The sequence below is a fragment of the Sphaeramia orbicularis genome, chromosome 7, assembly GCF_902148855.1.
Source record: "Sphaeramia orbicularis chromosome 7, fSphaOr1.1, whole genome shotgun sequence".
Lineage (NCBI taxonomy): Eukaryota > Metazoa > Chordata > Actinopteri > Kurtiformes > Apogonidae > Sphaeramia > Sphaeramia orbicularis.
In genome coordinates, this window is record NC_043963.1 from 47,589,850 (window position 1) to 47,610,609 (window position 20,760).

Sequence of the window (20,760 nt, forward strand, 5' to 3'; positions counted from 1 at the left end):
GTTTCCTGCCCAGCCTTGGCCTCTACCCCCCCACAGGGTTAGGGTCTGCCCCTCTGCATCCCTCTGTTTATTCATCACACCATCCCTCCGTCAATGCGCCTTTCACAGAGGCCACCGTCTGAGGCTGTCAGCTCCATTTGCTTGAAGGAATGCATGAGCAACCTTCATATTAGGAGAAATCTCAGGACTTCTGCCCTTATAGTGCCACTGTCATGTGTCTTTGAACACCATGATTGTGTAACAATCTACAAACCATCAGTCCGATAAGAATTCCACCATTTCATCTTGTGCCCAGTGCAGTCACACCAGTATTTAGGACATCTGTTTTCCAGGGGTCTGACTTGTTAAGTAAGATTAGCAGGTCAGTATTTGTGCTTAACCCTGGCTTCGTAGGGTCATGTTGGTTATTGTCACTATGGTAACACACTGCACATTTAACTTGTCCCAGGAAAGATGTAGCTGAGTTTTTTACTCTTCTTTCCATCCATGCTACTTCTGAAGTCTGCTTAATGTAGAAACAAACAAAAGGCTGTGTGCATTACTTAAACAAACCTCTAATTTAAGTATTTTGACTTTGTTTAATGAGACACGTCACATGTCATTGGACTGATGAGTTCATGTGAAAGCATTCCTACTTATGTTCATGGGAAATAATCTGTTTTCTTCAAAAGCGTATTAGGGCCATTTTAGGCAAAAAACAAAAAGAAAGAAAAGAAAGGGAGGGTGGGATTATAGTAATATTCTCAGACATTAGAATTGCTGCTTTGTGTTTGCAAATATCTGTTAACTTATGAAGTTTCAGTAGTCGCTTTTCCATTGGACATCTGCGCAAAACTTTACCGATATTTACTGAATCTCAAAAAAACTGAAGTGCGTAATGTCAGTTTTTCAATTAAATCACAAATGCGACTATCTGTTTATTTATTATCGCGAGATGACACAAGAAGTCACTCCATAAACATGGCAACGAACATAAATATGGTGTTGATGTACAGATATATTCATTATTATTGTATATTACCCCTCTATCTCGTGCTTAATTAAAAAATGATTGGGTTTCCTGGTGTGTCCACACATACCGCGACATGTTTCTTCTTTTTCTTCGCTTGTTGTAACGTCTGTCAACATCCGTTTTTTTAATTCACCTGACTCTAGTTGCGAAAAAAGGTCTTTCCATTGCAGTGTTGCGTGATATACTACTTGCGCTATGCCCAAAAAACCCCCTCTTGCCAGCGCAAAAACTTTTAATCGAAAAATGAGACTTTTGGCGAAATTGACGTTTTTCCATCAGGTACATTTTTTATGCGTTAGTTATATTTGCGCAATTTGAGGGTCAATGGAAAAGCAACTATTGTATGGCATTTTTGAAGTGTTATTAGAGAATATTATGATAGCATAGAAAACTAGATCTTTCACATGTATGTGAAATGTTTATTATAATTAGTGTATGAATTTCTCAGATCCGGCCAAATACACTTTTGTTTGGTCAGTTACCTTTAGATCTGATCATCAAAAGTCAATCATTCTTGAATTCATCAAGGTGCTACAATCTGAGTTTAATTCTTTACCCCTCCCCAGCTCTGCTTTAGACCCAGCCTTTCGTTACCGGCTAAAGTTGGTCCTTACCTTGGCTTCACACTTCCTGTGGGTAGCTGTCTTGCATACTACGGCAAATAAGAAAAGAGAAACAGCAGGGAGAAGGAAATATTACAAAATATGGAAACAAACAAGATGAAACCTACGTAGTAACTTTGTTTAACGCTTACACCCTAAGATGTGACTTTGACGTTTACCTCTGCAGAAGGAGCCCACGTTGTCCACGTTCTGACGGCAAACGCTGCACTGGCGCTTTTTCTTGAAAGTCTTTTCCTTGAAGACATGGGGTTCTCCTTTACCTGCCTGTTAACACACACACAAACAAAGAAAAAGGAGGATTACACTCAGTTAGAAACCTGATACAGGACCAGACACGGTCATGCTGTCTGCAGGGCTGCCTGTTCTTACAAACAAGAATCCTTGTTTGACTTTCATCCAAGAAGTTGGTGATTTCTGTCTAACACGATGAAAGGTGAACACACAAAGAAACCTACACCTAATAAATAAAGTACAGTAAGACGATAATGACTTGGGTGGTACTAGGCTGTAATACAGACAAGAGCTTTAGGTTGTCAAATCTAACCTGTATGTAAGACAGGCCAGAATGCACAGTTGTGTGTTTAACTGTGGTTCCATCCATTCTTTACTCCCTTTGCCAGCTGAACTTCTGTCCTAGTTGTGTAACTGTCTTCCAGTAATAATCCCTGTAGTTACCGCCCAACTATATAATCCTCTGTGTGAGTGTGAAGATTTGAGGAAATAAAAAGAGCAAATGTGTCAGTGTATTTCTTAAACAACTGAAAGAGAATGGATGGTAAGTCTACAGGTGTCCCTCATCCTGCCTGTGTTCTTCTATGTCAGTGTGTGTCTGTATGTGAATACTTCAGCGTGTTATTTTGTGTGTAGCTTTTCCCACCCAGTGCCTCTTTGTTTCCCAACATGGGATCAGATCCACAGATCCCTGGGCATGACTTTGAACATGAGAACGCTAACGAACACAGACTGAAGAAGGTGACTGCTTAGCATGTTTTCATGCATGGATACATAATTGGAGAATGAGGGAAAAGGAAGGTTGGGGGAGATGTGAGCACAGGAGTATTTGCAGTGTCAAGCTGAGAAGCAGCACTTGTACTGGAGAAACCAGAACCTAACGTTCAAGACAATCTGAATCTGTCAGATGTCAGAATGTTCTTACTGAAGCTCATATTTGTTGTAAAAGGTCTGACTAACATTGTGTTTGGTGTATTTCAAAAATTGTTTGTATTATTATGTTTCTAAGCCAGCAACTGTATTTAGTTTAGAGCTAGCTTATTATTCTTCGGTGTTTGGTTTGTCCTTACCTACCTACAGAGATTGCGTAATGTGTTTTACTGCTGCTGAAGAAATAATGACAAATAGAATGATGACTTCAGACAGTGAACATTAACTGCAGATCTGGCTTCTGAACTCCCGTGTGCAGTACGTCTGATTTACAGTCTTTGCCCAGTCAAGGGTGCAGAACACAACATTAGACATTTAGTTCCCTCTCCAGTGGGAAAAATTGGACCACCACAGTCTAGGTAATTAATGGGAACACTGCAGTGGTCTGAAACGTATGACGTATAGTTAGGAAACTAGTGTTGACTATACAAATGAGTACATTTGTTCTGGGTTTCTTCAAGCTATTGTCTACATCAGTGTTTCCCAAACTTATTCACCTCGAGACTCAGAGGAGAACTTTGGCTTCTCCTCGGGACCCAAACTTTGGCCCTGTAATATTTTTACTCAGCTGGGGCACAAGGTGATATCAAGCAAAATAACATCAGTGACCACTTCTAGCAAGTTACATTAGTGAGAAACCACCAGACCACCAACTGAAAGACAAAAAGTTTATACAAATACACAATAAATTATGGACTGATTTATTTTTCCAGTAAAAACATTGGATGTTTTAACTTGTAAGGGGTGAGAAACATATCAATAAAAGGTAAATGTCAATAAGGTTAATAACTGAAACAGACTCAGTTAATTATAATTCAATGGGTAGAGAAAAAAAAACAATGTAATTCTTCAGTTTTAATTAGGAAAATTAACTTATATTTTATAGCATTGTCATGTTTGCTGGGTGAAATGATGTCTGTTACATCATATGTCACTGGGGGATTGATGTACCTCTCTAAAACTGGGACTACAAAAGGTCTAACATCTACTTTGGGTCCTGATCCTAAGTTTGGGAAACACTGGTCTAAAGACTGAAATAGTATCCATCCGAAATAATGAAAAAATGCAGCTTCTTGCCAAATCCCTGGTCACAGTCTGAGCCTCCAGAAACCAGATAACAAAGTTGTTATACTTTGGTTATAACTTGCCTACATTCTATTAGAGGTGAGAAAACTGTCATTCAGTCATGGACTGTGACTCCCCAGATGTCAGCTGTTCTTTTACCCAGACTGCCCTGTCCCAGCCCTACTGGCAGATATTCTGTACATGGGGATGTGCGTCACTCAACAAAGTGTAAATATGACTGAAACACATACACACCGTTGGCATCATCACCAAGAGAAAACAGTGGTCTGTAAGAGTGTGGTGTTGTTTCTGAAGCTGCTCCTGTTTCCACAGCTCTGGATAATTAAACTGATACATGAACATAAAGGGGTTTTTGTTTCCCGTGTATGTGCCTTTCCTCCTTAGTAACAAAGAAAGGAGGCTGTTTGCACACTTTTTCCATGATCCTGCAGCTCTGACTCCGTTCTAGAGACTGGACAGTGTTTGGACAGCTGCCTGCCTGGCATCTGCTGCCAGCTGTGTTGGATGGCTGCAGACCTGCTCCAGTACAAGTGTACTAAGACCACAGAGCCCTGGATGGAGGTGGACTGGGTGGGTGGCGGGGTGGGTTAGGTGGCTGCAGACCTGCTCCAGCACAAGTCTACTAAGACCACAAAGTCCTGGATGGAGGTGGACCTGGTGAGTGGGTTGGGTGGCTGCAGACCTGGTCCAGTTTAAGTGTACTAAGACCACAGAGCATGGATGGTGGTGAACTAGGTGGGTGGGTTGGGTGGCTGCAGACCTGCTTCAGTACAAGTCTACTAAGATCACAGAGCATGGATGGAGGTGGACTGGATGAGTGGGTGGGTTGGGGGGGCTGTAAACCTGGCCCAGTACAACTCAGAGTCCTGGATGCAGGTGGACTGGGTGGGTGGGTTGGATGCTATTCTCATTTAGACTTTTTGATGTCCAAATGTTGCTGAAACAAATCTATAAATCCCCACAAGGTTCATCAGTCTTTGATGTTATCTTGTCTTGATCCTGTTTTGATGAATCTTTGGTTTGGCTCCCATCCTTTTGCTCTGCCCTCTCCTGACCCTCCTCTGCCTCATGATCAGTCCAACTCCTTCAGCTTCTCTCTGCTTGTTAGCTCTGCCTTGACCTTCATGCCCTGTGACCAAGCATGTACGATATGGACCTGGACACACACAAAGAGAAGCGAACACCAAACACAAGCAGCTGAAGCCCAGCCATCAGCAGTGAACTCATGTAATAATCTCAGTTGGGCGTATGGGCTTGTATGAGTATATGGCCCACCAGAGGCCCATGTGAGTTTAAAAAAGCAACCAGTTACTGTCAGTGTAACCGCAGTGGTGATGTGGGCTGACAGATAAACACATAGAGCAGAGGTTGGCAACATTCTTCCTGTTCCAGACACAATCAAGACCACTATATAATCCGACCACAGGCAATCATGGTTAGACAGCGATACAAGACTGAGCTACTGAATCTCATACTGACACTGATGTAAGCTTTACACTGTGGGTCATGTGAGGGGACTGAAGGGTAATCTTGAGGAAACTGCAAAAACCGTTGTGCATTTAGTCAGTGTTAAAGACAACAGGCTGCAGACAGATGAGATATAATATAAATCAAATAAGTGATGATGAAATAATAATAAATACGTAAGAAGGACTGCTGCAAAACTGATGAAACTATTTAAATGAAAATCTATAACTTCTTAAATGACATTTAACTACAACATCATGTATGCGTTCTGACTGACCTAAACCCAAACTATCACCAGAGCAAAGTTTTATGCAAAGAAGTCTACAAGAATTTACAGCAAACCGAGCTCTTTTTCTAAATATAACTTAGTCAAACTAAGCATATTTGACTCCTTTCTCATTTTACAGTGTGTACACTGTCAACCATCAAAAGCAGCAACACTATGTGTTTTTGAAGAAAGGTACTAGCTTATAATTAAGAACGCTTCAGAGAGGCTAACAGGTTATTGTTGGGTGTCTGTGTCAGTTAGGACTGCTGCCCACTTAGACATTCCACAGATCTTGTAATATTAAGTCACTATATAAGTTTCTTTTACCAGCAGTAAGAGTTAGTGTGGCAATACCACACATCAATTGTAAGTTAGGTGATTTTGAAATGAGAAGCGACTGTTCTATATAGGAGCACAAATCAGAGTTAAACATAGAGTGTGTTAGTGCCATAAACCCAACAATTCTGTGATACTTGATAATTTGCAAGACAATCCTTTATCTGTGTGTGCCTGAAGAAGAACAAAAAAACTTAAACAGGCTAAAAATACCAGTACAGTGATAACACATCACAAGGTGAACTAATGTAATCTCCTTTGTCTTTCCTCTCTTCCTTTGTGTTCTTTTACTGACCAGCATTTTAGCTTTTGTTGCCGTAAAGACCGACAAACTGTACACACTGAAAACCAACACAACTTTGCATTTTAACACAAACACCAACATTAGGTATAGAAAATATACTCAGATTTTTTGCACTTGAATCACTGAAAGAATACTGTAAATGTTGATATTGTAAAAACAGCTCTACTTGGGAGTACATCAGTGGAAAAACAGTGAAGGTTTACAATGTTCAGGAGGATTACAACAGTAGAGGAAGACGAAAACAGCTGGAATACTCTCAGTGTATGAGCGCTAAAAAACAACCTGTGATGCTGGGCCCGGACCCCAGGATAGTAATTACTGTCACCACAGTAATAGATGAAAAACATCCTCCTCTTTTCCTCTAGTAAAACATGTGTTAGTCAGTCATCAGTAGCAGAAGCTGGTCCTGTTAAGTTACATCATCGACCAGAGCAAAGAGCTCAAACACAGGGGAGAGTATACATTTTTCAGAAAATTCAGAGTTTTCTCTTTTTTAGAAACACACCACATCTACCTCCCATCAGCAGAAGTTAATGATGGACAAACCGTGACACCAAAGAGCACATGTGACCCTTCAGCTCCAAACACCCACCGGCTGAACCTGCCTCCACTTCCACCGAACTGATGACACTGACTGTAAACAGCGACCTGAAGAAACAGTCCAACACACTCACTCACATGCATACGTTATCCCTGCAGACCATCAGTGGAAACACACACCGTTCCCTTTCCTTTTCCCGTCTCCATGTCCGTGTACCACCAGGACAGACCCCACCTCCTTCACAACAGCTGCGACGCACAAGAAGGGCCTTTTTCTAATATTTTTAGCCTTCTGGCAGAAAAAGGAAGCAGAGGTCTGAGGAGTCAAAGAGATGCTTTCTAACCAAAAATCCCTCCCCTTCCTCAGTGCACGTCTGCCAGCCGTCACTGAACAGTAGCTGGATTGAATAAGGGAGGGCTAGGACACATACACACAGTACATTTATGCATACAAATGTCAAAACAAATACAGAAACAGAGAGAGCCATTTGTGTGCAGTAACACATATGTGCCAATGGAAATCCCTTCCCTCTTGTTTCTGTCTAAAAATAGTGTTGATATTTAGACAATGCCTGGCATTGTGTGGGAGTGGTACTGACTAAGACACTGGACTCAGATCTAAGCTGAGGCTGCACATGGTCAATGAGGACACATTTAAAGGACCTTTAAAGGCTTCAGATTGGTCTTGTCCTTAGAGGAACTCTGAGCCTATAATGGGACACCAACATTTTCAATTACTCATTTTCTTACTGTAATTTTATATGAAGCAGCCTATGATAAGAAGAACCACTACAAATCCTTTGATTACATTACACGCTTATGTTTTGGTGCAAGAATCCTGATATTTTGACCACAATAATGATAGTAAATGACAGTCTTGATAGACAGCAAGAACAACAAAAAATTCCTCAAGAGGCCAAAATCAGGAATTATTTATCCTTTCACTACACTGCAGATGTCTAAGAGCCAATGAAACACGATGTCAGTGTTCATGTGTACCATCTTAGCAAGAAATAAACACTAAATGAGTCAAATCGGCAGGAGAATCTGTTTTCAGTCCCTTCGGATTTTAATACAAATACTGACTTTGGCACCTGTAAGACACCACATTACTGAACATCAGATTTATAGACATCTCCAGGATTAATTTATCATGCCTTATTTCTCATCATCCTCCCTGTTACTTCCCCTGAATAATAACATATTCTTATCTCGATATTTTACACCCACTAATGTTGATTTATTCTGAACAGTGTAATGTTTATGAAGTGCTTCTTCAACTCACAGGCACAGGAAATAGTATTTTCATCATCACTACAATAATAACATATTGTAGTAATAGCATACCCACCAGGTTTCAACCATGACATAGCTGAGAAAAATGTATTTTAAACATAATGAGGATGGACAGAGGAGCTGTGTGCATACGTCTGAAATTCATTTCAGCATGCAAACATTTACCTCTCACATGAAGCCCTGGATGAACGGGCAAATGAACAACTGAACATGCATTCCATCCATTCATTCTAGATTAACTGAAGTCTGTCTGGTGGCAACTGCAATGCTGGTTTATTATTAATTTATTCATGGTAAGTCGTGTTGTCATCACAATGTGTTTCCTTTTCTTTCCCAACAGTACCAGTCTTGTTGGGAGTCTTACTGATAACGCTGAATAGAAGTGAACTGTTTGCCAAGTAAAAGCACATCTGGAGTCCAAAAGGTGTGAGCACAGAGCAGGTTTGAGCAATAACAGACCAGCCTCAGTGTACGGTAATAAGAGGAAACCTTTTTGAAAAGAATTTACAGGCTTGACCCTCAGTTTCACTGGAAAGATCATGTCCCGAGTTGCTCTTTTCTGTACTCAAAATTTTAATGTGTAGAACTGAAATGTACTGAAGCCCCTGGCAGGGAAAGTGCAAAATATTGAGGTTCTCATTTTAACATATCACCTGTGGAGATCAATATACCCTCACTGTAAAAAAAAAAAAAAAAAAAAAAAAAAAAGATAATGATGCATAGGTGAAAAGTAAAACCGGCCACTGACATAACAATTGAGCTTTCATGTTACTGACCTAGAGTTTGTCAAATGTTTGGCAGACAGCAGTAAGCAGACTCTGGAAGTGCAGACTGTTGTGTCAATATAGCCTATCTTTGCATATTGTTAGCCTCATAGCATAATTGCCTAAGTCATATGGACAGGTGTGTCTTTTCTAACAGGGGTATGGAAAACAAAACAATAATGACAAATTTCATAACATAGTTTTATATTGTGATAAATATCATATTGATTATTAATATTGATGTTTATATCACAAATCAGCATGAACAGGACATCTTACAGCTGTAGACATGATGTGTCCCATTATTTTTGTCCATATACTTTATAAACATAATTTCCTCTTTAAGTTTAATGGGAAATTTTTCTTCCTGAGATGTGAAGAAAGTAGATGGTTAGTTGGGATAGAAAAATATAATTTACAGTCAGAGAAGGAAAAATATTTTCAAAATTTTGAGGTAGAACATTTAAAATTATAGTCACGGATAGAAAAAAACAACTTAAAAAGGAACTAAGAAATTAAGTAAAAACCATCTCTAAGGCATTTTGGAAGCAAAGATAACAATTTAAACCAAATTAACCAATGCATGTAATGATATTTATCACAATATAAAACTATATGATGAGATTTGTCATTTCTGTTTTATATCCCAGACCCCTGTTAGAAAAGAAACACCTGGATTCAATGTCCCAATACTTTTGTCCATAACAGTGTATGACTTAAAGCAGCGTATGACGTCCATCACCAATTTTTCATCAAATCTGTAAAACCTGAGTGATAGCCTAAGTCAGGAGTGGCCAACCCTGGTCCTGGAGAGCCACTATTCTGCATGTTTTAGATGTTTCCCTCTTCCAGCACACCTGACGGTCGTTATCAGCCTTCTGCAGAACTTGATGATAGGCTTATCATTTGAATCAGGTGTGTTGGAAGAGGGATACATCTAACATATGCAGGATAGTGGCTCTCCAGGACTAGGGTTGGCCACCCCTGGCCTAAGTCTTTCCATGATTCCACATCTGAATCACTTCAAAGTGTACTCCATCACAAGCTGTCTGTTTGTTTACATACCAAACCAATGTCATTCGGGCCTTTTGGAAATTTTGTTGCGAAGTGCATTGTGGGAATGAGAATTCCACGCAGCCACAGTATGGCCGGAGCAGCAACAAACATGGAAACAGCTTCATTGCTTCTTGCTGCTCTGGCTGCATGGAATTCCGAAAAGGCCTGAGTGATGGCTTGGTTTCGGTTTCAGTTTGATATGTACACAAACGGATGGTTTGTGATGGAGTACATTTCAAAGTTGCTCACCGTGAGGGAAGTGGTTCAGGTGCCTGATCACAGTAAGACGAACGGATCTGTGATACTACTATCACTTGGGTTTTGCAGATTTGATGAAAAATTGTTGACAAACGTCATATGCAGCTTTAAGCAATTATGCTATGAGGCTAAGGAAATGTAAAAGATATACTTGCTTCAGCCCTGATTCAGTGACTTCTGTGTTTTAATCCAAATTGTGTTCAGAGTGCTAGAAACCTTCCATGACACCCCTGACATGAATGGTCTTGTGATCATTTCATCATAGTAGCTCATTCCAGGCTGTTGGTTTGAAGCCCTGAAACACATGTGGTCATTCAGGGCAGTGTCCGAGCCTTCCTGTGTACTTGTACTTCAATCCCTCCCTTCCATTGAAATCATCTGATGCAGGCTGATATCTGGCTTCCTGCATCATTTGTTGGCATCGAGGCCTGCATGTGTGTTAATACATGTGTCCAAAGGGTGGAACAGAGACTGGCTGTTCCTGAGGTGAGGTCAGTACTCCGCCATGACACATTTCCGTTCCCTTGGACCGATGAAAACACACAAACACATTCATATACAAACACATGTTACTGCTCCACCAACAAACCCCCATATTTACTGGTAAAATACAGCCTCTGTTTAGCCTCAGATGTTGCCCGTGTACTGTAAAGTGGCCTCAGTCAGTGAGTGGATGACATCATTCAGGGTGATGATTAAGTAATGGTAAAGCTCGCTAGTAAGGAACAGATCAGGCCAATAACTGCAGGACTGTTCTCTCTGAGGAAACGTGTTGCCTTCTCTGCTGGAATAGATTCTAAACACATGTATCACGTCTGTATTAATGTTTCAGGATTTGCCAGCCAAGGGTGGGTATCTGCTAATTGTCAGTAAAACAGCACAAGTAAAAGAAAAGCAGTCAGTGTTTGAGTCTGTTGGCTTAGCAGTGCAGAAGGAGTATCCCACGTAAATAAACAAACCAATAAAATAATACAAAAAAAATCATCAAACTACACAGCTGATCATCTAATCTCACGCTCACATATTTAGCTCAGTGGCCGATGAGCCATGAGTTATTGTGAATGTGTTGTTTTCTTCATTATTGTGTTCATTATTTTTTGTTAGCAATTTCTTCTTCTCTGATGAAACTACAGGTTGAATTAATTTCACATTTTATATGTAGCTTCTTTAGGGTAACGTCTACAAAGTTTGTTCACAGTTTTGAGAATTTTAGATTTTTTAAATTTTGGACAAATTCTTGAACTATTAAAAATGTGGTTTTATTTATAATGGTCCATATTTTGATGATTTATAACATGGAAATGGTTAGAGATATCAATATATTTACTATTGAGCACTGACAGAAAGTCATATATTGACTTTGATTTGATTCGTTGAGTTCTCCTCCAGCAAAAGTAACACCCACTTCTATTGGGAGATTGATCTCCTGCATCAAGACAACCTCACAAATTCAACTTGGTATTGATTCTTCATAGAACATACAGATGAGATACAGGGACATTGGTCCTTTTTTTATGATTAGCAGTAGAGCTGGACAATTTTGGCCAAAAATAAAATCCCATTTTTTTTCATCTAAAATCTCAATTTTCAATTTTGATTCGAGCTGGTGGTAGCGTTTTAGCCGGCATGTTGTTTTTATGCGCAGCCCACAATGCAACGCACTGCTCCCACTCTGGTGTGTGATGATGTTTGAGCTACTGAAATAAGTTAGTTGTGCTGCTGTCTTTGACTGACACCGCCTTCAGGCTGAGTTTGCAGCAAGGAATGGTTTGGTCTTCATCGGAAACTTCAAGGTCGTACCAATTCCACACAACCAACTTACTCTTGCTATTTTTAGCCACAAACTTCTCACTCTCCTTAGCAAACGGCATTTTTGTACTGGTGTGTGGAGACCAAAAACTGTGGAGACCGCTCTCGCAGTTAGGAGGAGGAGCCAAAGGTAGCCCGGAGACATGAGAGAGATGAAATTTGATTTAACGATTACCCTTTTATAAATATCGTCCTAATTAAATAATCCAATTTTGAAAAAGAAATGGATTAATTGTGCAGCCCTAATTAGCAGTATCCAAACTGTCTTCATCTGACATAATGGATTGGTCTAAAGTAAAATGCTCACAGCTCTATCTTTGTGGTTAGGTTATATCACGATAATCAACTAATCACCCAAAACATCAATGGGACATTTTAAGCTTCACAAGTGCAGGATTTACTGACAAAAAGACAAAAATCGCTCCCATCTAGATTTACAAACAGTTTACATTCAGTTCCAAACTTACTACTCCATTACTCTGACTTAGACATTTAACATTCCACAGGTTTCTGATTCCTAATAAAGTAAAAAAACAAAACAAACAAAAAACACTTCAGAAAGACATAAAGCATTTTCAGTGACTGACTTGTGCTTTATTTAATTTAAAGGCATGTCAGTAGGGTTTTGTGTTGTAAATGTAAATATGGCATCCCCCTACTGTTAATCAAAAATGTACAATAGGAGTGCCTTGCTCAAAGGCAACAGCTGTTGTCAAAGGAGGAAGAAGAGCATTAGTCATTTGGATTTCCTGCAGAGATTTTTCCCACAAAGTCTAATTTGTCATCTTTATTCCAATCTGATTAAAATGCAGGCAGACTGCTGCTTATCTGCGGACATGAAATAGAGCTTGCATAGGACAAAATCTGCTAATGGCCACAGTTATCAGTAAAGGAAAGGTTAGGAGAAGCCGGACAATGTTATCTTGTTACTAATCCGTAGCTGTTTTATAATATTACAAGGCAGGATAGAAACTCTGACGTGGGATCATGATACAGAGCCAACAATAACTGGGTGCTGTGTGATTCTCACATGGGTCATTCATCAGTTTAACAGAGTACACATGCACGTGTACAGACAAGTGACCAATTAAAGGAAAATCCTGATGGGAGTGGTCTTTTCCACAATGACAATGTCCCCACCCATAGAGAACAAGAACTACAGTAAGTGAATGGATTGATGAAAATGATGTGAATCAGATTCTACGGCTTTTATCTCAATCCAATTTAACACCTACAGGAGAATTTAGACAGTGCTCTCCACCACCACCATCAAAACACCCAAGCAAAAAACAACTTTTGGAAGACCGCTGTTCAAATGTCCAAAGTTCATACAAATGTAGAGTCAATGCCAAGATTCTGGAGGGATGGAGTGGTACTATCCACCAGTACATGTGTATGTCTACATCATACATATGATATCAGTACATATGACCACAGTGAACACAAACACAAGCATGCAAAACACCACAGCATCCTCCTAGTCAACTTATACTTAGACTATGTTCATTATGTTTGCATTGCCAGTCTGTTCAATTGCGATTTACTTTTTCCTTTGACTGTTCACATTATTTTTCAAAACGTGGCTAATATCAGTTACAGTCAAATGTACAAAAAGCAGTGGATTTAGTTAGTTAGTTTTAATACACAGTAAAAAATACTACAACTGCACATTCAAAACATTTAATACGAAAATATAAGTATAGTCTTCCCTATAATATAAGCCCAGAATCAGTTAGAGGTCTGGTCTGATCAGGCCAAACTGTAATATGGATCTGTGGTGCCTGTTATACGTGTTCACTTTAACAATTTTAATGTTAAAACATTCAGCAATATACTTCATGTGTTTTCAACACTATTGTTCTAGGTCACTCTACTGAAGTGTTTCAGCCACTGCAGGTGTGTGTGTCTTAACTTTTTTTTTTGCAAACTGACATTTATATAATCTTGTAAGCGCAACAATAAAAGCTCTGTTAAGGAATGAATAGTCTACCTACTAAAATATGATCTATTATTGCTATTATTTTGTAATAATTAAGGCAGTATTACCTTAGTAGATTGCTAATTATTAAATGGAGGAAAATAGGAACAAAAGCCTGCATCCAGGGTCAGGTAAGGCCAGTAAAATAAAGGCCCTGGATAATATTTGAGGTGGTGTTGTCAATATTCACGGTGCTGTCAAAAGGTCATTGCCAGGGTTTTACTTTTTATATATGATGTTCTGGGTTACTTTACTGCTGCATTTATGTATATGTCTCATGTAAACTACAGCGTGTGAGTAATGACGTCCAGTGCAGAGTTGTGATAAATCTCCATGTATAGTGACATATCAGTCACATGAATTCTGATCTGACTGTTCACACTAAATCCACACTGAAAAAGATCGGTTTCATGCACACTCACCTGCACTTCACACATACCACTAAAACCTAGCTGCAGTATTTGGCTTTATTTGCCCCCCCCCCCCCCCCCCTTCTTTCCATTTTGTAGTCCTATGTCCCTTCTTTTTTCTTTGTACTTGTATAGAAATGTGCACTTATTACTTGTAAATTACTTATTACTTGTAAATATTACAAATATATTCATTTTTTAATGGGGAAATAAAGAAGAAAAAGAAAAAGGTCAGATCTATATCTGATCCATAAGTAGCCAAGATCAGAATTGAAAAGATTAGATTCCATATGATTTATGCTGTTGATCTGTCAATCTGTTTTTATGCTTGTGTCTGTTTGTAGCTGTATGCTTTTTATACCTGTGTATGCATCTGTGTTTTGTTGCCTATGTATTTTACTACTGATTTTATCGTAAAGCACTTTGTGAAACATTTCTGCAAAAAGTAATATATAAATAAACTTTATTAGGATTATTATAATTAAATTATTATCTGAGTGGCAGATGAGTGAACAGATCAGATTTGTGCCACTTTTACCTGATTTGTCACAGCCACAGTATGAGGTAGGTGTGTTTCAAACCCAGTACAAATGCACTGTAATACCTCTGACATCATGTACCTTTTACATGAACTACATTAAACTCATTAATGTACAGTTTATAGGTGGTGTGAAGGGGAACTGGAGACAGCTGACTTTACACATTACAGCTAAAAATAAACCTACAATGATAACAGAGACATGTGGAATCGAGCCCCAGCTCCAAAGAAACACTCATACTTCAACAGCTGATTTAAGCCCTAACATTATCTACCCTGTAGTCACATTCTTGTCTAATGAAAACACCTGATACCTGCTAAACTCATGTCCAACATTGTTCTTGTCCGCATTAACACTGAGTGACTGGCGCAGTTTCGGTGCAGATGGAAGGAGCTTAAAGCATCATATGACCCCGTTCACAACATTTTATGTCAGTTAAATGATCGCGTAAGTTCCCAGAGGGCTGCAAGGAAATCTGTTTTCCTCGAAAACTTCCACTGAAACTGCAAACGAAAACACACGCAGTTTGGAAATGGCGCTAAATGTGCTTTAACTCACTAACGTAATAACGAGCAGAGCGGAAATATAAGGAAACTATTCCCTCCATGAAAGTGTGTCAGACTTAATGAACTTTAATTTAAAACACGATCGCTGTCACACACACGCGCGCGCGCACATACGCACACACGGAGAGTTGCGTGACTTTTAGGCTTCTGTTGGAAAGTGCGCAAATGGACATGAACACATGCGCATGAACAGTCAGCATCACACACACATCCATCCTCCATCTAAGTCCATGTACAGGCTGAAAATGACTAAAAGCAGAAAGACTGAAGAAAAAAAAGCACCTGGATGAAACTTTTCTCCGTCTGTTCTGTTCTGATGGATCTGATTGGCTCTTACCTTGTTCATTTTCCCGCTGATCATTGGCTCTGTTTAACATCTGCCCTTCATTCTCAGGAGGACATTAATAACATGGACTGAGACGAGAACAGATCAACTTGTTTTCTTTACTCCAGTCCACCCTCCTCCGGGGGGCGGGGCGGTGGGGCAGGGGGCGGGGTGGAGGACGGAGGGGGTGGAGCCCTACGCATGTGTGACTGTGACTGACATTACACCCCTCTGATTGGTCCGTACAGGAAGGGAGCGAGAGGAATCTCACGGTCCATTGGCTGAAGTAAAGTCCAGAATATTCCGAGTAGAACCGGGTTAAACAGGGAAGTACGGAACCATCGAACCTGGACAACACCCAGAACCCGCCCATCAAGGCCTGGAGTTATTTCTCACAACTGTTTTGATTTGGTTTGTTCATACAGACAATGGGAAAATACTCCAAATAGAAGTATGTACTTTTTATCAAGTTGTGTTGTCATTGTTTTACTATGATTAATGATAATAAACATTAGTTCTATTGCTGTTATTATTGTTACTCTTATTATTGACATCATTTTCTAATAGTGGTGTGTGGAGACAATGATACTAATGACAGTAATAAAAACTTATTATATTGTTAAAAAATAATATAAATGATGGTAATAATGATGACAGTATTAGTAACATGTAAAATATAAATAATAGTACATGCTGGATCATTTTAAAACAGAAAATGATTAATACCAAGGTAATATTATTGACACATTGACTACAACAATACTATAAAATGCTATATATATTCTACTGGTTGACAGAAAGTGGCTGAATAAATTTATACTAAGGAATATGTGAATATGTGGAATGGGGGTGGGAGTATGTCTTCCCACTCCTTTTCTGTCGAATATAGGTAGAGTGTACGTCTATGTATGTATATCTATCTGTGTGTTCACTGTTGTACATAAAGGTATATTCATGTTGTTTTCTGACATATTGTTCTTTTTATTCCTATTCATACACATCAGTATCACCTTTGACCTTTAGGGTCAATGATACAATCATCTCAGTTACACTTTATCTATCGACAATAAGTCACACTGTTACAATCATTTCATTAAAAGAGGTACAGTTTTAAATTTATATAATATGTGTGGGCATCTATTTTCACTTGTAAATATGGTACATTCATTATGTTCTTTCTTTTTGTGCTTCTTTTTCTTTCCTCTTGTCTTTTTTTCTTCACTTTCACTTGCTCAAAATAAATGTTCAATCAATCAGTCAGTGATGCTTTTGGATTTTTCTGCATCCCTGCATATATTACATTACATTTACTGATGTACATGTTGAATTCATTTGATCCACTTTATTGTACTTGAGTGACTCTCAATCTGTAGAGATGTAACTGATATAACTGTTCATGGTGAGATGTTCATGATGTAAATGATAGAAAGATATGTTTACTCTGTAGGTAAAAATGAAATTTAGATTTTTTTTCTTTTTAATTTTTAGTTTCAGTCAATTCTGGGAAGACAAAAAAAATGTATAATATGCTTTCTCTTCTAGCACTATATCAGAGCCAAATCTGATGAAAAAATATTTTCACAATTAATATATTACATGAAGCAAACAGGTTGCATTCTGTGTTTTCACTAAGCAAGAAAAGTCTCCAGAGAAATAATGTACAATTTTGCAATTTAGACATTTTTCACAACTTCCAAAAAGCAAAACCTTTCTTAAAAGAATTAATTCAATATATTACTGTTAGAAAAATGATAAGCCATCCTTATGAGGTTAGTTAGACAGAATGTTGAATTTCATTCATGTGTGATCTTAGAAAAGTACCAAAGCCTCAGCCGTGTTAACGTCTCGTCATTTAGACAAAATGGGAGATTCATCCATCCTGAACCTAAACCAGTGAGGCGTATTTACAGACAAATTCAACATGACCCTGTACATCTTACTAAGTAGTATTAAGTATTAAGTAATAATTCACTTCCATCATTAACCCTTTACACATGCAAAGACAGATGAGCCTACAGCAGCATCTGTACTGATGTGTTAGCAGCAGCATCTAGTGGTTAAAGGAGGGAAATGCAGCCCGGCATATTGCAGGGTTTGTGTGACAGTGATCATGTTCTTATGGATTTCAAAAGCACGGGTTTTTGTGAGTTTTTGTGCCAAGCTTTAGGTTCAAGTTTTTAGTTTAAAAGTGGAAGCAATCTGAGACGCATGATTATAATTTCTAGAAGCATTGGCGTTTCCTGACAAACATGGCAGTGTAAACCTTTGACTCTCTGCTGCTCATGGTTGTGATTACATCCTCTATATGCAGATACACTCCATGCATTTGTCTGCCTTAAATTATTGTACGCAACAGTTTCAGATGTCTAATGAACGCAGCATTACTTCCATATGTTAGACTGACGTGCAGGTATGAGGGCTGTTCTGTATATCCATACCAATCAGTCATGATGGATACAGTAATCCACCCCCCCACTCCCCCAAGAACACGTGCACTAATGCAGCCCCATTCCTTTACTCACAGCCCAGGAATTTCCGGCTCATGATACTATAAAAAAAAAAAAAAAAAAAAAAAAAAAAAAAAAGCAGGGGACTGATGGATTAGATTGGGGTGTGGGTCTTGGGGAGTCTAATTGTTTACGGAATTTCTGCTCTTTTTTCTGGCAGGATGAGAGGAAAGAAGAGGAGGGGGTTTAGGAGATGGATTTGGTGAGTGAGAAGGGGAAGAACAAGAGTTGTAAGGTGAAAAAGGTAAAAAGGAGGGGCTGGAGGGGGCACACAGAAGACTAAGAAAATACTGAGGGACCATGAGAGACAGGAAGTGGAGCTGGGATTGGAATGAAGGGTTGAGTCTGGGAGTAAAGAGGGGGGTGGTCATGTTTTTCAGAGGAAAGATGAGGAGTACGCTGGACCTACACTGAAGACGAGATGAGAAGGGAGGAATTTTATCAAGTGTTGATGTGAAAATGATGTGTGATTTTTGTTCTGGGATTAACCAGTGATCATGTGGGTAAACACAGAGTGAAATATAGCACAGACACCAGGTGCATTTTTGTCCCAAAAAGAGGCTTTTTAGTGGCTCTTGAGGAAGTAGCAGGTCTTTAGGAGGTAAATGGGAATGTGGTGGGACAGAGTGAAAACCTAGGCCAACAGGAAATGAGGGGAGGGGGCTTAAAAAAGGGTTGTGTGTGTGTAGGCTGGCTCTAATGCCAGAGAATGATAAGGTGCAGCTGTTTTAAAGCAGCAGACGAGTGAGAAAACAGGCCGAAACACAGTGAGATGCTGATGACGACAAGGAGCGCATGTTCGTGTTTATTGTGCAGATCCTACATGGTCCCAAAACTCACATTTTCTAATCAAACTTTTTGGACAAACTTCAAATGGACATTTTTGCGTGTAAGAAAAGAAAATATTATGTTGCATACTTTGCGGAGAGGTGTTTCTTTTAAGGGTGGTGCTGGGATTTGTTGGGGGTTTTGGGGACTTACTTGAGGGAGGAAATGGTTTATGTCTTTCCTTTTCCCTCCTCGATCAGCTTTCATCTGCCCTGCCCACGATACACAACAACAAGCATTCCTCAAATCCTGCGCAGAGTTTGGGACAGATCATTGTCTTCAACCCGCAGGAATCTAGCCGACTACATCCACCCCCTGAGTTTGGGCTTTACACAGGAATCCAGACTTTTACCAACACGCAGAAGTGTACAGCTACATCTATTCTATTCTATTCTGGACATTAGTAGTGGGGGGGCTATATTTAACCCTAACTGGTCAGTGTTGCTTCCTGTGTTTGGGTGTGTGTTTGTAGTGAATGCCTGTGGTTTACGGCTTCTCTATTGGTCACGGCCAATCTAAACTTTGTTGCTCATGAGAAATTAGAGGGAAGCAAGACAAATACATATAAAACCCCATAAAACCACTGTCAAAACTCCCAGCTTCTATATTTTTCTACAGTTTGCAATGCAAGAAAAAACAAAGAGACGTTGTGGGATTTAATTTGTTCTGCCCGATGGCAACAACATTGTGCACAAAGAGAATGACCTTTTGCATTTGCTTTGCATTTTCTGTACATCTAGTAAACAAAGAAGTGTTAAACATGCAGCTTGAGGAATCACACTGTTTCCTGGCAAAGACTGATGTGAGAATAACTCCATGCCAAGAAATCCCATTAATGATTCTCAGACTTAAACCACTGGCAATGCATTTAGGTGAATTCAATATACGGTTGTTATATTGATTACCAAGATATTAGGAGATCTGCATTTTAATCTGGAGAAGATTTTTTGTGGTCATAACATACAATAGTCCTAATCAGTAAACTATTTCATGACAAGAATGTAACCTCATGATGGCAGTTTCATTGCTTCAGTCCGAGGCTCGCCTACTTTGATTTGTCCCATATGAATTCTGCCTCATTCTCCAGAGTTTGGCACTTTATTTATTTTTTAAAACAGAACCATATGGACTGTGATAAAAGGAAAAAGAGAAGAAAAAAAGTCAGAGACCTTCTGAGTCTTTCTCCAAGCATGTGTTTACTCCAGGATTCTGTTTTTAGAAAGGCTGTTTATTGATGTCCGGCTACACTATCAACAACTGTCCAAGAGGAGTTTAGTATGTATCTAACTAACAATATTGTAAGGTCAGCATGGGATTGTGGTTTGAGCACACACACACCACTGGTAGCATATAAAACCAAAAAAGTCTGGGGATAATTTCATAACCAGCAGTTACAAAACAATGACAATCTCTGTAATAAGAAATGTTTTCAGTAAGCCAAAAACCCAATAATAGCACAAATATGAAACTGTAAGGTCTGTCACATGTGTTCACTATCCTTGTATCATTATCTGTAATATTGAGTTGTTTGTGATGTCACAATGACCTTGACTACCAGCCAAGTGAAGGTTTGAAGATGTCTGAAGAAATCCTGTCCAGCTGTTCGTCCGTATTCAATCATAAGAAT

The 20,760-nt window shown here is 39.2% G+C and overlaps 1 protein-coding gene across 5 annotated transcripts in view; it reads right to left on the minus strand.

The window, feature by feature from the left end:
* The window catches only part of tns2a (tensin 2a), a 77,059-nt gene that overhangs the window by 50,329 nt on the left and 5,970 nt on the right, over positions 1 to 20,760 (minus strand). For 4 of the 5 annotated variants that reach the window (XM_030139160.1, XM_030139158.1, XM_030139159.1 and 1 more), the window contains exons 2-3: positions 1,794 to 1,899; positions 1,627 to 1,664 (exon numbers count right to left, since the gene is read on the minus strand). In XM_030139160.1, coding sequence (XP_029995020.1) covers positions 1,627 to 1,664; positions 1,794 to 1,899 — 144 coding nt within the window. Of the gene's footprint in view, positions 1 to 1,626; positions 1,665 to 1,793; positions 1,900 to 15,810; positions 15,885 to 20,760 lie in introns of those variants that run through there. The other variant, XM_030139161.1, reaches the window with a different exon arrangement.